The 17,820-nt window shown below is 57.2% G+C and overlaps 1 protein-coding gene across 2 annotated transcripts; it reads right to left on the bottom strand.

Moving 5' to 3' along the window:
- Window positions 1–5,141: 5,141 nt before the first annotated feature.
- INSYN1 (inhibitory synaptic factor 1) lies at window positions 5,142–17,122 on the bottom strand. Of its 2 annotated transcripts, none has more exons than XM_037833475.1 (3): window positions 14,906–15,045; window positions 14,370–14,534; window positions 5,142–5,943 (listed from the first exon to the last, which is right to left on the bottom strand). In XM_037833475.1, exon 3 carries the CDS (start codon window positions 5,797–5,799, stop codon window positions 5,221–5,223), a length of 579 nt encoding a protein of 192 aa, XP_037689403.1. In that variant the 5' UTR covers window positions 5,800–5,943; window positions 14,370–14,534; window positions 14,906–15,045; the 3' UTR covers window positions 5,142–5,220. The 2 variants fall into 2 exon arrangements, with proteins under 2 accessions (XP_037689403.1, XP_037689402.1); XM_037833474.1 differs by lacking the exon at window positions 14,370–14,534 and adding an exon at window positions 16,036–17,122 and having other exon boundaries at window positions 5,150–5,943; window positions 14,906–15,635.
- Between the last annotated feature and the right edge of the window lie 698 nt (window positions 17,123–17,820).

Raw genomic sequence — 17,820 nt, 5'->3', positions numbered from 1 at the left:
CGCTAATTATGTGCTGTTCTTATCTGTTCACTAAAGTGGGTCCCTGTCATGATGGTCTCTGCTGACCTATCTTAGATCTATTCTCCCAGTCTCAGGCTGATCAGGAAACCCTGATTCCTCCCTCTGTAGTCAAGAGGATGGGGTGGCTCTGAGGGGGCTGTGGGGACGCTGAAGTCCCTTGCTGACAGTGCTCTAATCTCGACCATTGGCACGGACATGCACCCTCTGCTCTAGCAGGGCCCCCCTACTCCACCTCATGGTCACCCCAACTGCCTTTGTTCATGAAGGTCCACTGGCCCGACACACTCTCCATTCCCACTCTAGGTGCCCAAGTTCTACACCACTTCAAATGACAGTTTCACATCCCTCCTCCTCGAAGGCTTTCCCAGGTACTCCAGCCCCAGGTGCTCCAGCCCCCAACGAGAGCCAGTTAAACCCAGATCAGAAAGGACCTGAGCATTTATTGGGCTGAGAGTAGACTAGTCTCCCCGACTCTGCTAGAGATATGTGAGAAGGGGGGACTGACACTTGGAACCTGTGCCTGTTATTCTGCTGGTCACCTGGGCACTGCCCCAGGCCCACAGGGAACCAGAGGGGGTGGGGAGTTCCGGAGTTCAGGGTGGGGTCTGGCCCAATGCTCCCAGGGGCTGACTTGAGAAGGAGGCAGGGACTGAGCCCCAGTAAGCACAGCTGGCCTGGCTCAGCCAGGGTCAGCCATGGTTACACCGGGAGAAGCCTGGGTTCCGGAAATTTCTCTATTTTCCAGGGTTCCAGTCCCCCCGAAGCTAGGAGTCTGGATTCAGATCCTGTTGCTGCCACTTAGGATCTGGGTTATTCTGGGCAGGAGACTAAACCTCTCTGAGTCTCAATTATCTCATTTGTAGACTTAGTCGTCGTTACTCTGGAGGACTGCTGCAAAGCGGGTGAGATAATTTATGTCAGGTGCCTAACAGCACAGGGTAGGTATTCCACAAAGAGCAGCTCTTATTGTCTGTAAATAACAATAGCAATGTTATTAGCTCTGCCAAATTCTGACAGATTCCTTATTTGTTCATCAGTTCTGTCACATATAAAGTGAAGATTGTGTTAATCCATTTATTCAATAAATAATAAACAATCTACTATGTGCTGGACACAACTAAATCTGTCATTTAGTGTTAAAAGGTGCAGCAAAAAGTGTGTTTTCTCTCCCAAGTGCAGCTGGAGAATAGGGGTGGGTGGACTAGAGAGAGGGCACTCAGGAGGGCTAGAGGGGGAAGCCGGGTCTGCTGCCTCTCACGTTCCTAGTCTCAGACCCCCCCACCCCCATCTTCCCTTCTCCTTTGCATGGCCTCTGTTTGTCTCTAAGGTCGGGGAATGGTGCTAGGAACTCTGAATAGCTTACCCCTCTTTCTGCCCCTTGGGACTATCCGACCACTTCTGTAAGCTAAATCATCTCTCCCTTTCTGTGAAATGGAGACAGTGATGCTTCCAATTTATTCTCGGGCATGGGGGACCTGCCCGGTCCATTAAAGGGGTGTCAGGCTGAGGACCCCCCTGCCCCACGGACATGTCCCAGAGCCATCACCTCACCAAGCTGGCCTCTTGCCTCGTGCTCCTGGCTCCTTCCCCAGGGACCTCCTGCTGCCCCCTGGGTGCCTCTGGGACCACTGGTTGGACCCAATTCCCCCTCTGGCTTCTCAGCACTGAAACCCCAACTCCCTCAGTTTTCATTCTGCCGAGCCCCCAGTCACACCAGACCAGACACTCACAGGGGAATTGTGAGTATGTGTATGAGCAGGCAACGTGAGACCTGGCACATAGGAGGTTGTCAATAAAAGCTCATTGAATGAATGCATAATGGATGCCTCCTCTGCAAATGGGGCTCATTCATTCATTCAACAAACATTGCCAGGCTCTGTGTCAGAGGCTGTGACATTTGGGTTAACAGTCACCAAATTCTCCACAGAATGAATCCTGTTCACAGACAGGTTCCCTGCTTCCAACACCACCCCCACCCCCACCCAGGCCCACCTGACTCTCAGACTCACAGCTCCCTCCCCCACTCCCAGAGACCACATCAGCGGCTCCCCCATGCATTTTGACTGCATCAGATGTTCAAGCACCAAGTCACCCTGTTTAGGGTCGAATCCTGGTTCTATAACCCATCCTATGCCCTTGGGAAGTTACTTAACTTCTCAGAGCCTCAGTTTCCCCATCTGGAAGATAGGCATAAATAAAATTGCCATCTCCTATTTGCTGTGAGGAATGAATGAGATAAGGCACACACTTAGCACAATGCCCAGTGAGTAGTGAACACATGCACCCCTTTCTCTCCTGCCCCTCCTCAGCACGGCTCAGCACAGGCCTGAGCACACAGGAGGTGGTCCATGAAATGAGACTTCTGGAAATACTGAGATGTGATGGGGCATTCTGGGTGAGGAGACCAACACTGGTAGAGGTTTGGAGGTAGGGTAGAGCAGTGAGGGGCTGCTCTCTGCTCACTGGAGCAGGCAGGCGTGAAGGAGGGTCCCCAGGGGTGGCTGTGATGGCCTCAGGGACAGGAGGCCCACTACCCAGAAGCAGCCCATTCCGATGTTCAACAGCTCTGATGGCTGAAACTCCCTCTCTCCCTAGGTGACCACATTGTGCATTTCAAGTCAGAAGAAAGCCACAGGGATCCCACTCCATTGTCAGGGAGGCCCAGACTGGGTGTAGCAAAATTATGCAGGCATAACAGGCCTTCTGGAACCTACATACATTTCAAACCCCACTTCCTCCTTTTCCAGGACACCCTTGCACCACTGCCCCATTTGGGGCAAGGAGCCAGGAGGTGGGTCAGGGAGCAATAGATGGATGTAAGCCATGACCACATACAAACACACACAGCCGCCTCTCGTGGGGGAAACAATTCCTTACCCAGGGCTCTCTTAGAGCCCCCTGGCTCTGTGCCTCAGTTTCTTCCTCTGTAAAATGGGGACCATTCTGTAGGTCTCCTTGCCCTGACCGCTGTAAAGATGAGAGACCATGAGTCCAAAAACAACCCTGCCACTGGAGAGGAAAAATGAGTCTCAGAAGCAGGGCTGGATGTCTTTCCTGAGAGCTAGGTGTACACCTACCTGGGCTGGGAGGCCCCCTCCTCGCTGTTAGAGAGGGCAGGCCCCAGCTGGCCCTTCCCTTCAGGGGAGCCCCTGAACAAAGCTCCTATAGCTGATGGGCTGAACCCCAGCTTGCTCTTCAGGGTTCTGAGCTGGCCAAGGGCTTGAGAAGAGACCCCCATACTGCAGAATGTGCACCCTAGACCTGCCCAATCACATCCTCTTAGTATCTCCTACATCTATCCAGAACGGCCTGCACAATCTCACTGTCTGTCTCCCCATGGCTGGGGCTGGATAAAACCCTCCTTTGGCCCCTCTGGCAGGGGCAGTGGGTGCTGTCAGGCCTGCTGGTTAGGCCCTCCTGAGCCCCCAAGTGAGGAGCAGAGACACCTCCCTCCAGGCCCCGGCAAAGCTGTAAATCTGCCTTAATTGAAATGTACAGCAGGGAGGCCTCCAAGGAGCTGTGTCCTTGCCTGCCACTGCCACCCTGTCTCTGGCGTGAGAGAGGGGCAGTGAATCAAGCTGCAGCCATCTCCTGACCTCAAGCTGCCTCGGGGGACAAAGCAGAGCAGTGTTTGTAGCCCAGGGACAGCTCCCAGCAGAATGGAAGTGGCTTCCTTCTCATCCCACTCAGGACCTCCTTGCCCTGGAAATCACTGGAAATCTGGGTCAGAGCCACATTTATCACAAGGCAACGTCAATGCTTTTGTGATTATTGAGTGCTTTCACATTTACTTACTTATTGGAGCCCCATCACAGCCAGTGAGGTAGATAAACATGATCAGACCCATTCTATACATGAGATGGATAGGCTCAGAGAGGTGAACTGACTGGCCCAAGATCACACAGCCATTAACTAGCAGACCTGGGTGGAGCATGGTCAGGTCTTGCACCCTGCACCCAGGAGACCACATGCTCAATGGAGGCAGGGTAGCACAGGCTCTGTGACCTTGGGTCAGTTAATTAACCTCTCTGAACCTCAGTCTTCTCATCTGAAAAATGGAGATAATAACAGTTCCTATCTTGGGTTATTTTGAGGCTTAAATGAGCAATGCTATAAAAAGTACTCAGCATAATACTGGCATAGAGAACTGCTCAATAGGTGTGAGCAATGATTGTGATTATTACTCAGGGATATTCAGATGTTGTTCCTTTATGGGCCATGTCCCAGGTGAAGCTCTGGTGACTCTAGGCTCATACTGTGTCCCTCTTGGTGTCATTCAGGCCCTGCTAAGGTGGGCTCAGGGTGGGGGTGTGGAGATGCAGGGACAGGACAGTGTCTCTGCACTCCTCCCTAGGGCTGCCTGCCGGGAAGATGGTTAGAAGCCTGTCTGTGGGCCCCGTTCAGAGCCCATGGTGGCTGCTCCCTGTCTTCTCACGTGGACCTCAGGTCTGTCGGGGCCCTTGAGGAGTGTGGACCAGGCTGAGCACAGGGCTGGAAGGATTGCAGGTGGTGCAGTCTCTCCAAACAAATCCCTGCATGCCTGGCCTGATCCTCCAGGGTCTGTGGGAGCCCGTGGGAGAAGCCTGCCCTTCTTCTGCGTCCCAGGCAACCCTGAGATGGAAGAGGTATGGGGTGTGGTGGGGTTTTACGTGTCCCGGTAAGTCTGCCTTCCAGAAGGGGAGGCAACAGGCTGCCCTGAAGTAGTGAGCATGGGGCTGGCAAATGAACTGGGCCTTCGGTCCTGCATTCTCCTCCAGGCCACCCCGACTGCCAGCCCTGGCCTGCACCCTTGCTCCCCTCAGAACCTGCCCCCTCCTGATGAACCCCTCCAGGACGTGGCCCAGGCCAGCAGACCAGCTGCACCATGGACCCTCGGGGCTTGGAAGAGGATTTCCAGACCATTCTGCTCCCTGCCCCAGCGATCCCCTCCCACATCTTGAGAGGAATTTTTATTTACTTTCACATACCTCCCTCAGGAGCTCTCCAATAAGAAGGAAGACATGGTGTTCTGGCCTCCCTTCCTGGGACCTAGGAGGTGAGGGGGGCATCTCTGGGGTCTAAGATGAGCTCCGTGCACGCTGTGGGGCCTGCAGGGTCAGATCCTTGGCATTTTTAGATTTTATTATGACTGCGCTTGTTTAAATATATATATATATTTATAGCTCTATGTGCCCCCCGCCCCCCAGCCCACCCTGGCCCCTAGTTTTTCCCTCTGGCTTTCTGTCTGGAGGCCGTGTAGGGCAGCACCGTCTGCGTGCTCTTGTCCGACACCGTCTGGGTGCTGCTGTTCCTTGTGACCCTCCGGGTCTGCTCGGGGACCAAGGGGGGGCCTGGGCGGCGGCCAGTCAGTGGGGAGCGCTTTGGCTTGTAGGGAGCTGGGGAGGGCTTGAGGGGGCCCGCGTGAGCTTCTGTGCGGGGAGGCTCGGGGGGCAGGCCCACCTCCTCCTCCTCCGCCTCCTCCTCGCCGCCCCCCTCCTCGTCGTCACAGCACAGTGCGTGGTAGAGCACTTTGTCACTGAACCGCACCCTCTCCCGCGTGCCCGGGGTCCGCTGGGTTAGCGGGCCCTTGGTGGGGCCAGCGCTGAAGGCCTCCTCGCTGGAGGAGTCCGGGGTCTCCACCCTGGGCCCATTGGGGATGGGCGTGCCGCCGTTCATGAGCCGGTAGTCAGGGCCAGCACCTGGTCGGGCCGACTCGGGGCCGTCCATGGAATCCGAGGGGGTGGAGGCGTCCAGAAAGGAGCAGAACTCCCAGCTGTCTGAGAGGATGTCGGCCGTCATGAAGTCCAGGTGGCCCAGGTCAAAGGGGCCGCCCACGCCCGCCTTGTCACTGCTGGAGGTGCTGCTCACAGTCGCCGTGGTCCAGTCGTCGGGCTCCAGCTCGAAGTCGAAGTCTGAGGTTAGCTTATCAATCTGGCTCACCACCTGGCCAGGGCAGGGGAGAGGAGATGAGAGGGGCTGGGTGGGGGCCTGGAATCACCGAGACGTGAGTGTGCCCCTGCCCTGCCCTGCTGGGGCCCAGCTGGTGACCCTACAGGATGGAGGCTGGTCTTGGAGTCATGGGTTTGTTTGCCTTGTTAAGGGCCCAGATTGGACCCGGTGGAACAGAGCTTGTTCTAGCCATTCCCAAAGACCTGCCTTCCGCTCCTCAATCCCTGGGGGGTATGAGGGGAGCTGCCACCCACTCTTCCATCCCCGGGGTGAGCCACCTTCCAGCCCTGCACCCTGTCTCTTCACACACCCCACTCCCCTGCAACCAGCTGCTGTCCTGGGGGTCAGGGCTTGATCTTCCTTTCTTTGAGAAGGGGCCATCTAAAAGGGGTCGAGGGACTCCGGCAAACCCACTCAGCAGCCCACCCAGACTCAGAGGGGAAAAGATATGGAGTGACCAGAAGGAAGACCCTGCTGGGGCTTCCTAAAGCCTCCTGGCCCAGCCCGGTCAGCTGCTCAGTGACTGTCCCCCATGGGCCTCCACCATCCTCAGGACAAGAACAGCAGGTGTGCAGCCTGGGGGACGTGAGACTCAAAGCTCCCGGAGGTGCGCTGGCTGTCCCCCCTCCAAACCTCCGGAGCCTCCTCCCTCCTTCCCCTTCCCCACACACTGATGAGCAGAGATCAATCCTGGCTTGTTGGGAGAAGAAATAAAGCAAGCATTATTTGGTAAGCAATAAAGAAACCATCTATCCTGGGTCAAAAGCTGCTTGTTAAATGATCTCAGGGTGTAGCTCAGCTGCTGAGGTCACTGCACCCTGCCCCACCCTGCATAAAGCAAAGCTCTCGGTGGCTGCAGCCGGCAGACCTCCATGCGGGTGGCCCTGCCTGAGGACACCCCCTTGCCTGGGCCACAGCACAAACCAGGGAGGAGGACAGTGGGGGTGGGGAGGAGGGTGGTCAGGAAACCCAGTCAGAGGCACCGGCTGATGTCAGAGCATGAGCAGGGAGACAGAACGTTCCAGACAAAAACAATTCAACAAAACAACCAAAGCAAAAGCAAGGGGCCTGGAGTGACAGAGCGACAGAGACCCAGAGACAAGGAGGTGCACAGCGAGTTGTCACCACCAGAACCTAGCTGCCAGCGCCAACCCAGTGTTCTTCACCTGCGGCCGGCGCAGTCAGTTAATTAATTCACTAATTAATTCCTTAATTCATCAAACATTTTTACTGAGGACTACTGCTGTCCAGGGATGTGCTGGGTGTTCAGCAAGGAGTGGGGGTGGTGAGTGTCCCAAAGTGATGGAGGAAAGCAAGGGCAAAAGGGGTGAGGGTCAGCAGGAGGCCTGCTTGGTCAGGAGTCAGTGACCCACGAGGTGACCTTGGTCAGTTGCCGCCCCTCTCCAGGTCAGTGGGGAGGAAGGCTGGGCTGGCTTATCTCTAGGATTCCTTGTGTCCCTGAGATGGATTCCATGCTTTTAGGGGTGACTTGAGAGGCTGCTTTGGGTGTCAACCTAGAGATGCCCACTCCCCACAGCCCCATGCAGGGCCACTTGGCTGAGCTCGTGAAAGAGCTGGGGGAGTCACGACACCTGGGAGCCAAACTTAGCTTGGGGCAAGTCACAGAACCTCTCTGGTCCCCAACTTCATTCACCACCAAGTGGGTACGATAATCCCAGCCTTCTGGCCTCACCAGAGCATCACCAGGAACAGCGAGAAGGGCAGGGAAAGAGCTCTGGGGACTGTTGGTGATGAAAGTGAACCATCCCCCATCTCCCAAGGACCTACCTGTGTCAGGCTTTCCATCCCTTGAGTCCTCAGCACCGCCTGTAGGACCATCATCTGCCGCGTTTACAGATGAGTATGAGGTGCTAGTCACTGAGGGAGCTGAGCTGCCTGCCGCTGCAGCACCCCTGCAAAAACTGCACACCCCTCTGAGGTGCTTCTGTGATTGCTGGGCTCGGGCAGGCAATGGGGAGGCCACCAATCTGGCCACCCCTTCTTATTCCCCTTGCCCCGCGATGACTCCTCCTACTCCACAGAAGCCCTCGCTCAACCCACTGACCACCTGAGAGCTGGCAGGAGCTCTGGAACTTGCCTGTGCATCAGCTCACTCCCCCAGAGTTTCCAACTCAGAAGTTCAGGATGGGGCTTGAGAAAGTGTGGATCTGACAAGTTCCCAGGGGGTGCTTCTGCTGCTGATCCAGGGACTGAGCTTTGAGAACCACTGGCCTAGGAACCTGGGGGTTTAAGCCAGGGAAGACACAGCAGGCAGGGCACTGGGGGCCTCAGGAGAGGCCCTTTAGCCTCTGCAATAGCCACACCCTCAGATTAGGCTCCTCTGAGCAAGTGAGGCTGTTCAGAGTTCGCTGCTGCCTGAGGGTGGGGGTTGGGGGCCTGGGTCAATGCCAGGGGGGAATCTGGCGTTAAATGACTTGGCCATGATCTCACAGTGTTGGACGAGCCCTATCATGCCTCAGGTCCAGCTGCAGGATAACAGGGAGGTACTGGATCTTTCAAACTCTAGCACAAGGGTTTGTGTAAAGCAGGGCTGTCTCTAGACAGAACAGAAGCAGAAGAGGATCGAAGAGAGAAGCCCAATGGCTGTGAGGCTCACAGGCAAATCTGGCCCAGGCTAGTAGGTGGGCCTGCTCACACCAACTTGATAAATGACACAAGTGAGGCCCAGAAAGGGAAGTGATGTGCACGAGGGCATACGGCTTGCACCCAGGGCTGGTCTGCCCCCACACCCAGCTGCCCTCCCTGGGGCTTCATTTCAAGGGGCCAATGGGGAGGGCAGGTTTGGGCAGGCCCCCCGCTACCTGCCTCTCTGCTCTGGATGTCTTGAAATCTGTGATTTCCCTCAGAGATTTAATAATCATTTTGCCTACATGTAATTTGGGATTGTCTTGGAATGCAGGGAAATAATTATATACACAGAAGGAAAGAGAGGGGGAGAGAGACAGGAGGGAGAAGTGGAGCCATGAAGTCAGAATCATAGACCCTCAAAGCCAAGGGACTGGAGACAAGGCTGAGTCTCACTGTGCTGCTGACAGAGAAGCAGGAAGGGGCTGAGCTGAGGCCAGAAGTTGGGAGTCCTGATTCCTGGGCTTGGCCCCTACACATCAAGAATTACACTCTCAGGAGGCCAGAGGGAGCAATCTAAAGAGGAAGGCCAGGCCTGAGGGCTGGGACAGAACCCACTGGGGGTCTCAGACCCTGTCCCAGGGGCATCCCCAACCTCTGTCCTGGGCACAGCCTTAGGCCCCCTCGGCTGAACAACTGCGTGTGCCCACTGCCAGCAGCTTCCTGCCCAGCTCCTGCCCCATGCTGCACCCAGAGAACTTTCTAATCACGTCACCCCTCTGTTTCCAGCCCTTCACTGCCTCCCAAACTCCTGAGTCTCCCAAACACAATTCCCCTCCAAATCCATCCAGAGGCCCTGTCCTCTCCAGCAAGCAGCCTCTGTCCTGCCTGGCCTGCCTCCTCTCCACCCCCACACACTTCTGCTCACCTCTGCCTCTGGGCCTTACCTGGAGGGCCCTCCTTCCTTTACAACTCACTCCATCATCACTTCCTCTGGGAAGCCTTCCCCAACCCTGGTGGAGGTCAGGCCCCCTAGGGAAGGCTCTCAAAGCACCCTGCATCTCTTCTTAACCTATCTGTCACTGCTAAAACTGTATGTGTGTATGTGTTATGAGGTGGTTGATGTCTGTCTTTTCACTAGACAGTAAGCCCCCTGATGGGCGGGACTGGGTCTGTCTGGCCCACCCTTGTATCCCCATCCTGGCAGGAAACAGGATACAGGGCTCGGCACATTCTTTATAAATGACCGTCAAATGAGTGGATGAGTTGAGACAGAGGGCTTGATAAAAACTGCTAGGAGCTTCTTTGACGAAGAAGAGCACTGCAGTCCTGGATACCCCAATACTGCATGGCCCCAGAGAGCCCTGGCTGAGCCCCTTCCCCATAGACAGCACTTCTGTGTTCCTTAAGGCTCCAGAGCCAGGTCTGGGGGCTCCAAAGTCCTGGCACTGGCACCCTCCCCCTGTCCTCACCTCTGGCCCCCTCACCTCTCCTGACAAGCTGCTACCTCCTTCCCTCCCTCCTAGCTCCCCGGGCAGCTGGTTACATAACTGGGATTCTGCATTATTTATGACTACTGATTATTTTTTAATTCTGTGATTACGTTATTTATTATCTTCCTGGGGGGGCTCAAGCTGGGGTGGGGTGGTGCACGGGAAGTGGATGAGCTGACCATGATTCATGAATCTCATCCTGCAATTTGGCTTAATTGGCCTGGGAGCATGGGTGACTCCATCTGGAGGAGCAGAACGCAAAGGGAAAAGGGAGGAAAGGAAGGTGAGAAAAAAATAATAATAAAAAAAATCCATGCAATTCTTGCCGAGCTGCGGGTGATGGAGCTGACCCACTTTGGCAGAGGCTCTGTGGTCCCCAGCCTCTCCTGCTCCAGCTGCTGCCTGGCCGGGCCACATTTATCTCACGCTCACACGGCCGTGGCTTTCCCTGCCACCTTCATACACAGCACCTTGCTGAAGGGACTGCACAATTGGGCAGACAGTGAACAGGCTGTCACCTTGGCTGTCTCCTGTGCAAACGGATTGGGAGCTCCTCTACCACCACCCCAGGCCAGGGAAGACTTTTGCCCACCTTCTACCACTCCCCCTCCCCCTCCCCACCCTCCTGAGGTGCTCAGGATACGAGGGCCCCTATGCCCTTAAGTTACGTCCTACCTAAGAGTCACAATGGGGTGGGAAGTATAAGAGGTCAATGCAAGTACAGGTGGGCTCCCTTATGTGTCCAGCCCATGATGAGTGACATCCCGGGAAGGGGATAATGGAGGAGGAGGAGGCCAACACCTGAAAGCCAAGGATGAGGGCCCTTGACCCTGCCCTAGAAAGCTCCTGGGTGGTAAGGAACAGGGGGGAACAGTGGGGAGGCAGATTCTCACCCAGTAACACAACCAGGAGATTCCTAGACAGTAGTGTAGGATTCTCACTCAGAACAAAATCTAAATCCATACCACAGCCCAAGAAACTCAATGCAACCTGGCTCCCTGCTCTCTCTTTGACCTTTTCTCCTCCTTATTCACTCCACTCCAGCTGGACCAGCTTCTTTGCTGTTCTTGAGCATGCCAAGCACACTCCCACCTCAGGGCCTTTGCCCTGGCTGTTCCCACTGCTTGGAATGCGCATCCATAGATATGCATTTGGCTTCTTCCCTCAAATCCTTTGGGTTCTCTGTTCAAAAGTATCTTAGACACCCCTGCCACTTTCACTCTCTATCCCCTTTCCCTGCCAGCAGAGAGTGAGACTGCTTACTGCAGGAGAAACTAAAGGGCCTCTGCCAGCCAGAAGTGGGGCTCCTGGCCCTGACCTCCCTGATCATGGCAAAGAAGCAAATGTGACTCCATAAAACAAAACAAAACAAAATGGCTGAGGATCAGGCCAGTGCTATAACAATTCATTAACAATATCTAACAGATATGGAGCTAACTTCATGCCCATCGCTGTGCTATGTACTTTACATATATTAGCTCATTTAGTTCTCATAGCAACCCTGGGAGGGGAACGTAAAATTTATTATCCTTATTTTATGGTAGAGAAAACTGAACCACAGAGAGGATAAAGGAATTTTCCCAAGTTCACACAGTTAAGAAGGGGTGGAGCTGGGGTTTGAAACAGAGAAATCTGGCTGCAGAGCCCATTCTCTTAGCCTTCAAGCTAAGATCCAAATGTTGAGGGGCTGGGGGCATAGAGAGTCTGCTGGGATTGGACTGGAACTCTGGAGTATTGGGGAACCTAGGAGAGATGAGGGCTAATTAACAATTGACCGTCATACCCCTTTGCAGCACAACTGAAGTTTTCAAAGCACTTTCATATTCCTCACCTTTAGTCCTTTAAACTACTCTCCCCAACCATGGGTTAGGACTTGATCCAAATCACCCAGGGAGCTGGTGGCAGAGGTTGGAGAGGATGGGGATGGCACGGGAGAGGGAACTCCAGACCCTTCAGGTGTCTGAGTAGGTGCTGGCCCTCAATAAACCTTTGTAAGGTTATTGTGAGATGCAAGTTACCATCATCTCCATCTCAGAGATGAGCAAACTGAGGCTCAGGGGCCTGGGAAGGGAGGTGCTTTGGTATCTTTCCTCTTCCTATGAATTTCAGGCTGTTTGCCTGAAAATGAGTAGAGTCTGCCATGATCCGTGGTGGCTGGGATCTGGGGAAGGGGAGCCCTGCCTGGAGTTGGAGATAATGCTAAGCTCTTCCTCTTTGCTGGCTTTGCTCCTTCGTGAAGCATCCCATTGCTGTCCCCTGACAGTCTTGGGTGAGTTCTATCTCTGCATCTAAGTGCTTTGCCCTCCTAAGATGAGTACCCAGCTGGTGGGCCCTGAACTGGTGCTGTCTGGGGCATGGGGTGTGATGAGGGAGAAAGTGCCCGCCACCCTCTCGACCTTGGGCCTACCCATGCCCCCAAAAGAAAATGCTAAACAAAGTGCTGAGAAGGAAAGCCAGGCAGATCCAGCTTTACAGCCCCAGTGGAGGTCCAAGAGCCAAGATCACAGGTTCCAGGGAGCAGGAGGGCTGCAATGCAACCCTTTTCCCCAAATCAGGGCCTGGTACCTCTGCTTGGTAACCCCATCCCTGAAAAATCCTTCCCATCAGAATCCAGTTATGGCATCTCCTCTTCTGCTCGGGCCTCCCAGAGCCTCACTTGCCTTTCCCTACACTGTCCTTGGCCCATCACCCCATGTCCAGACCCTGCCTGGGAGATGAGGGAGCTCTGAGGCTTGCACCCCTTCTCCCAGCTGGGTGCCATTGGCAGCGGGCGGGCAGGCGGGCGGGTGGCATACGGGGTAGACTCTTGTTGCTGTAGCAACCTGCCAAAGTCTCGGGTGGAGGCACATGGCCTACAGGGTGTGTCGGGGGAGGGGACTTGTCTTTCTCCATCCTGGCTCAGGCCCCTGGGCTGGCACAGCCTGTGAACCTGAAGCTCTGCTGATAGGGACATGGGAGTGTGTGAGTGTGTGTGCTGAGAAGAGAGAGGACATTTAAAAGTTCTGAAAATAAATCCGAGTGCTTTAGATCCTCCTGCCTCACCCCTTGTAGGGCACCCCCTCATAGCATCATGGCGGGAGCTTCAGGTATCATCTCTAGAAGGCCCCTGCCAAAATGCAAATAGGTCGCTCCAGGCTAGGCACCAGGAACCTGAGTTCTAAGCCTAGTTCTGCTACCGGTAGTCTGTGTGACTTTAGGCAAGTGCTTATTCCTCTCTGATCCTCAGTTTCTTCAACAGTAAATGGACAGGGCTGGTCTGGACTACCTGTGAGATGCCTTCAGGCTCCAGATGGCTATGCTGGTGGGGAGGAGGGCAGGTACCTTGAAGATGCACAGTTGGGAGCAGACTCTGAGCTGTGCCTAAGCTGCTACCCAGGATTAGAGTCAACTCCAGCTCTTTCCAACTGGGCCTGCTAGGGCATGCATCCCATGCCCCTGCCCAGCACTGGGACTCTGGACAGCTCCCATGGCCCCGACCAAACCCCAGAGCATCTGAAATTGAGGTTGGTGGTGGTGGTGTTGGGATGTGCAGCTGTTTGGACCTACGAAGTTGTGGGGAGTGGGGGAGAGTACTCAGGGTCATCTGGCCTCTGACCTCCAAACCGTACTCCCCAAAGTTGTGCTCGGCACAGATCCTGGCCAGCCCAGTCCTTGCAGAGAAGCGGCACCACCTCTCACTCTCTGAAGCAACAGCCATTCCCACATCCTGAGAAAGGACCTCCTGGCAGGCTCCATGAGGCTGACCCTCCATGCGGCTGTCCAACCTCAGCTCCTGCTCTGGCATCTCCATAAACCCCTCCACTGTGAACAGAGCTGCCTTCAACCACAGGTTGGAATGCCACTCTGCCAGCCTGGAGTTGGTACCCACCATCACTCGCCGCCTCAGCCCTCCTAGAGCCCCTAGCCTCCCCGCACAGCTGGCCAGGGAGAACCAGGGCCCATAATTCCAGCTCAATCACTCTCCCTGCCATCTCTGCAGGGGCCTGGTTACAAGGAGTTGAAACTTGCCTAAAGCCCACCTGGTTGGCATAATGGCACCCAACGGGCAAATTCAGGCCAGCGGCTCAGAACACTAGTCATGCCTTCTGGGCTCAAACACAGCCCAGGGGGCAGGGCCGAGGACATGTGTACCTAATTACCCTGGTGATGTGGGAAGCAGTAATTAAACCCGGCTCCACTTAGAAAGAGAAAGAGGAGAGGAACACACACACAGTCCCAGCATCTCTCGGCAACTGTGGGATGGGGACAAGTTCCTTATAGGAGATTCCTTAGAGAATGGCCCCTGCCAATGTACACAAAGAACGCTGCTACGCATTAGCATCTCCTCCCACCCATTCTCACCTCAGGGCAGGGAGGGTAAAGCCGGCTTCAGTTCTTCCAGGATCAAAGGTTCTGAGCACTTGTGTGCTCTCTGGGAGAATGCTCTGAGCCAGGCCTCCAGCAGTGGAGACTGCCTCAGTAGAGCCATCCATACTCTACTAGGGCCCCTTGTGACCATGTCAGAATCTAGGAGGCAGATAGTGAGGTCAAGGGCAGCCTGGGTCCCAGAAGATTATCTCCCACCAAGAGAATGAGCTGGGATTCAGTCCTTGACAGGCCTCCCTGAGAGCTAACCACAGAGCTGTGGGCCCACCGACGTGCTGCCTGGGCAGCCTCCGCAGCCCCGAGGCTCTCCAGCCCTAGGATATGGTGAGATTGTCAGCAAAGCAGATTTGGGGAAAAGAAGAACAAGAGAAGGGAGGCACCCTGCGGGTAGCACACATACACACAGCCCTGGGCACAAACACACTCAAACACACACGTGAGTGTACATTTTTGTACTAAGCCCGGGAAGGTGGGTCTAGGGTCTGTGGGCTTCCAGTTTACCCCTCACTCACCTCCCTTAGCTCCTTGGCCACCTCCTTGAGCTCCCGCAGGATGCCCTCAAGCTGCCCGATAACCATCTTCATGCGCTGTCGAATCCGCTCTCGTTCGCCGCCACTGCTGGGGTCGTCACTGGGCTGCCCGAGGTCCGGGGTGCCCCGAATGTTCATCCTTCACCACGTGGCTGCGGGCCTGCCCATATTCCCCCCAGCCAGGCACACGCTGCGTCTGCCTCCGCGGAGCCCCCCTCGGCCGGGCAGAGCTCCACATCTTAACGGCCCCCCAGCCCACCCTGGCCCTGGGCAGCCCTCACCCAGCCTTGCCCTCTGCCACCCCCACCTCCTCTGTCTCTGGGTGGGGAATGGGACACCCAGAGGGGGACAAGGTCTGACAGAGAGGGTCAAGGTGAGGACACAGGGAGACAGAGGGAAGGGCCTTGGGTCTCAGGAGTGGCCTCCAGGACTTGAAGTGCCTGTGGCTGGGCAGAGCTGATCTCTGGGTAAGCCTGGACACAGAGGCAGGGGGATGTCGCTGCAGGGGCTAAGGGTAAGAGATGCCCTTGGGATTAGGGGTAGGGGGGACAGCAGTAACCCCCTCACAACTCCTAGGCAGTTGGGAAGGCAGAGGGACTCAAGGAGCAATTGACACTTGCAGAGGGGTGTTGGCCCAGGTCTTCTAGATGTGGAGGGGGCTCCAGATGTGGGTAGCTCTGGGAAGGGAGCTGGATTGCAGGAGGGCAGCCCCCTGCAGAGAAAGCAGGCTTGGCGTCAGCCCTCCCAGGCTGCAGCACCAGCCGGCAATGCCACTGCCTGCCTCCTCTCCTCCTCCTGCACCGCCATCGCTGGGGATAGATTTATTTATTTTGTGGGGAGCGGTGATGGAGGCCAATGGCCTACTGTAGCACAGCCCCTCCTCTAGAAGGGAAGGAGGGAGGCCCCTGTTTCAAAGGCAGAAGTCCTCTGCCTGCGATGGGGCACGCTCATGGAGGCCCCCTCCCCCAGCCAGGCCTGGCTCCGCTGGTTCACCAGAGGGCCTCTCCTGTCATCTGGCCTCCCTCCCAGTGCCCCTATGGTGCCCTCGTTCCCAGCAGACCCTCCTTCCCCCAGCCCCGCCTTCCCTTAAAACCCTGGCTTCCCGGACTCACCGAGGGTGGGGACACCGGCCTTCCCTCCAAGCGCGTCGGGGGCCAAGCCCCAAGACGAGGTTGGGGGGCCCCCAAGGCTCCCCTAAGGAGGGCTTCTTTCTCTGGACCCTTCGCCCCCTGGCCTCAGGGAGGTCCTCGAAGAAGCCACCGCGGGAGACATCTGGGCGATGGGAGGGGGCAGGGCCTCCGCACTCCAAAGAAGGGGGCAGGAAAAATCTCCCCAACCCCCGCCAGGCTCCGGGCTGGGAATGAGCGAGGGTCCGGCCGGCTCGGGGCTCCGAGGCCACAGGTGACCCGGGCGCAGGGCGACCGAGGTGACACCGGTCCGGTCCCAGCGCGCGAGCCAAAGTCAGAGGGATCGGAGGGCGCCGGTACCCCCTCAGCCCAAGCCCGGCATTCTCCGGGTCCGGCACCGTCCGGGATGCGCTCTGTCCAGTCCAGACCGGCCGGGTCCGGGCTTCGCCGAGGTCTGCCTTGCCCTGCTCGGAGTGAGCTGGCACCGCCCGTTGCCCGGGACGCTCAGCCCGGACCCGGAATGTCCGCGCTCGGGAACCCGCGGCGTCCGGAGCGGCCGCGAGGGTCCGCTCAGCCCAGCCCGCGGTCCGCCGGGGGCGAGGACGCTCCCACTGCCCAGTCCACGTTCGGAAAGGTCCGGAATCCGCCGGGGCCCCGGGGGCAGGGCCGGTGCCGGCCGCGGGGGACCCCGTTCCCGCCGGGCCGCGCCGCGAGCGCGCGAGGCAGGGGGCCCCAGCCGGGCTGGAGGGGGCCCGGGCGGGAGCGCGCCGAGCCGAGGGGAGGAGGCGAGGGGAGCGGAGGGGAGGGGGCGCGCAGCGGGCCGGGCCGGGCCGAGCCGGGGCGCACGGGGCTCGCAGCCTCCGCTCGGCTCCAGCTGCCTCCTGCCGGTTCGCTCTCTGCTCACAGCCTCGACAGACCTCGGCCGGGACCCGGGTCGCTGCCGGTGGGGCAAGCAGGCGCCGGGTCGGGGTTGGGCCTCCCTCCGCTGCCTCGCCCTGCCTTGCCCCGCCGGGCTCCGCGGGCCTGGGCCGGCTCCCCGAGCGCCGCGTCGCCGCGCTGCCCGCGCCCCGGCCTCCCCCGGCCCGCCCTGCCGCCCGGCCACCCCTCGCCCCACGCCGGACTGGCCGCCCGGGCGGGCGCTGGCTCCCTCAAAGGCCGCCCGGCTCGCTCGGGCTCCGCTCGCCTCGGCGCTGTCAGGGAAGGGGCCGGCCCCGCGCGCCGGGAGGGAGCTTTTAAAGCGACACGCACGCCTCCCAGCGCTGAGCCCTGAGCGCGCGAGCCGGGGGGTCTCACCACCGCGGCGAGCGAGGAGGGTCCTGCGCTCGAGGGTCTGGAAGCGGACAAAACCCGCAGAGTCGGCGGGACTCGGGGTGCAGAGGGGCAACGCGCTAGGGACTTAGTTCCATTCCCACTTTTCCGGTCACTTGCATTGCCCCCTTCCCCCACTGCGGTGCACCCCAAGCTTCCCTTTTGCCTAAATTATCCGTATCCAGACCCTCTTCTTGGACCCCTTTCATACTTCAAAGTATCCCCGACCTTGCCTTAAATCAGATTAATTCGGAAAATAGAATACAACCAAACTCCCTTGAGCACCTGCTGTGTTGGTTGGAGGACTAGAGTTGGAGGCTTCAGCAGATGACCGGTATGCATTGGGACAAAGATGACTTCATGAAGCTATTTGTCCATTTCCTCAACATTTATTAAGCACCTTCAGTGTACTAGGCCCCATGCTAGGCTCTGGGGTTGCAGGAAGGAAAAACAAAACTCAGG

Source organism: Choloepus didactylus, chromosome 4, assembly GCF_015220235.1.
Source record: "Choloepus didactylus isolate mChoDid1 chromosome 4, mChoDid1.pri, whole genome shotgun sequence".
Taxonomy (NCBI): domain Eukaryota; kingdom Metazoa; phylum Chordata; class Mammalia; order Pilosa; family Megalonychidae; genus Choloepus; species Choloepus didactylus.
This window is presented reverse-complemented; position numbering and strand designations above follow the sequence as displayed.

Coding starts and splice junctions, on each gene's coding strand:
- INSYN1 (XM_037833474.1), bottom strand. CDS start 15,061: ATGAACATTCGGGGCACCCCGGACCTCGGGCAGCCCAGTGACGACCCC. Junction 5,944..14,905: donor TGGCCAAGGAGCTAAGGGAG/GTGAGTGAGGGG, acceptor TGCCCTGGCCAG/GTGGTGAGCCAGATTGATAA.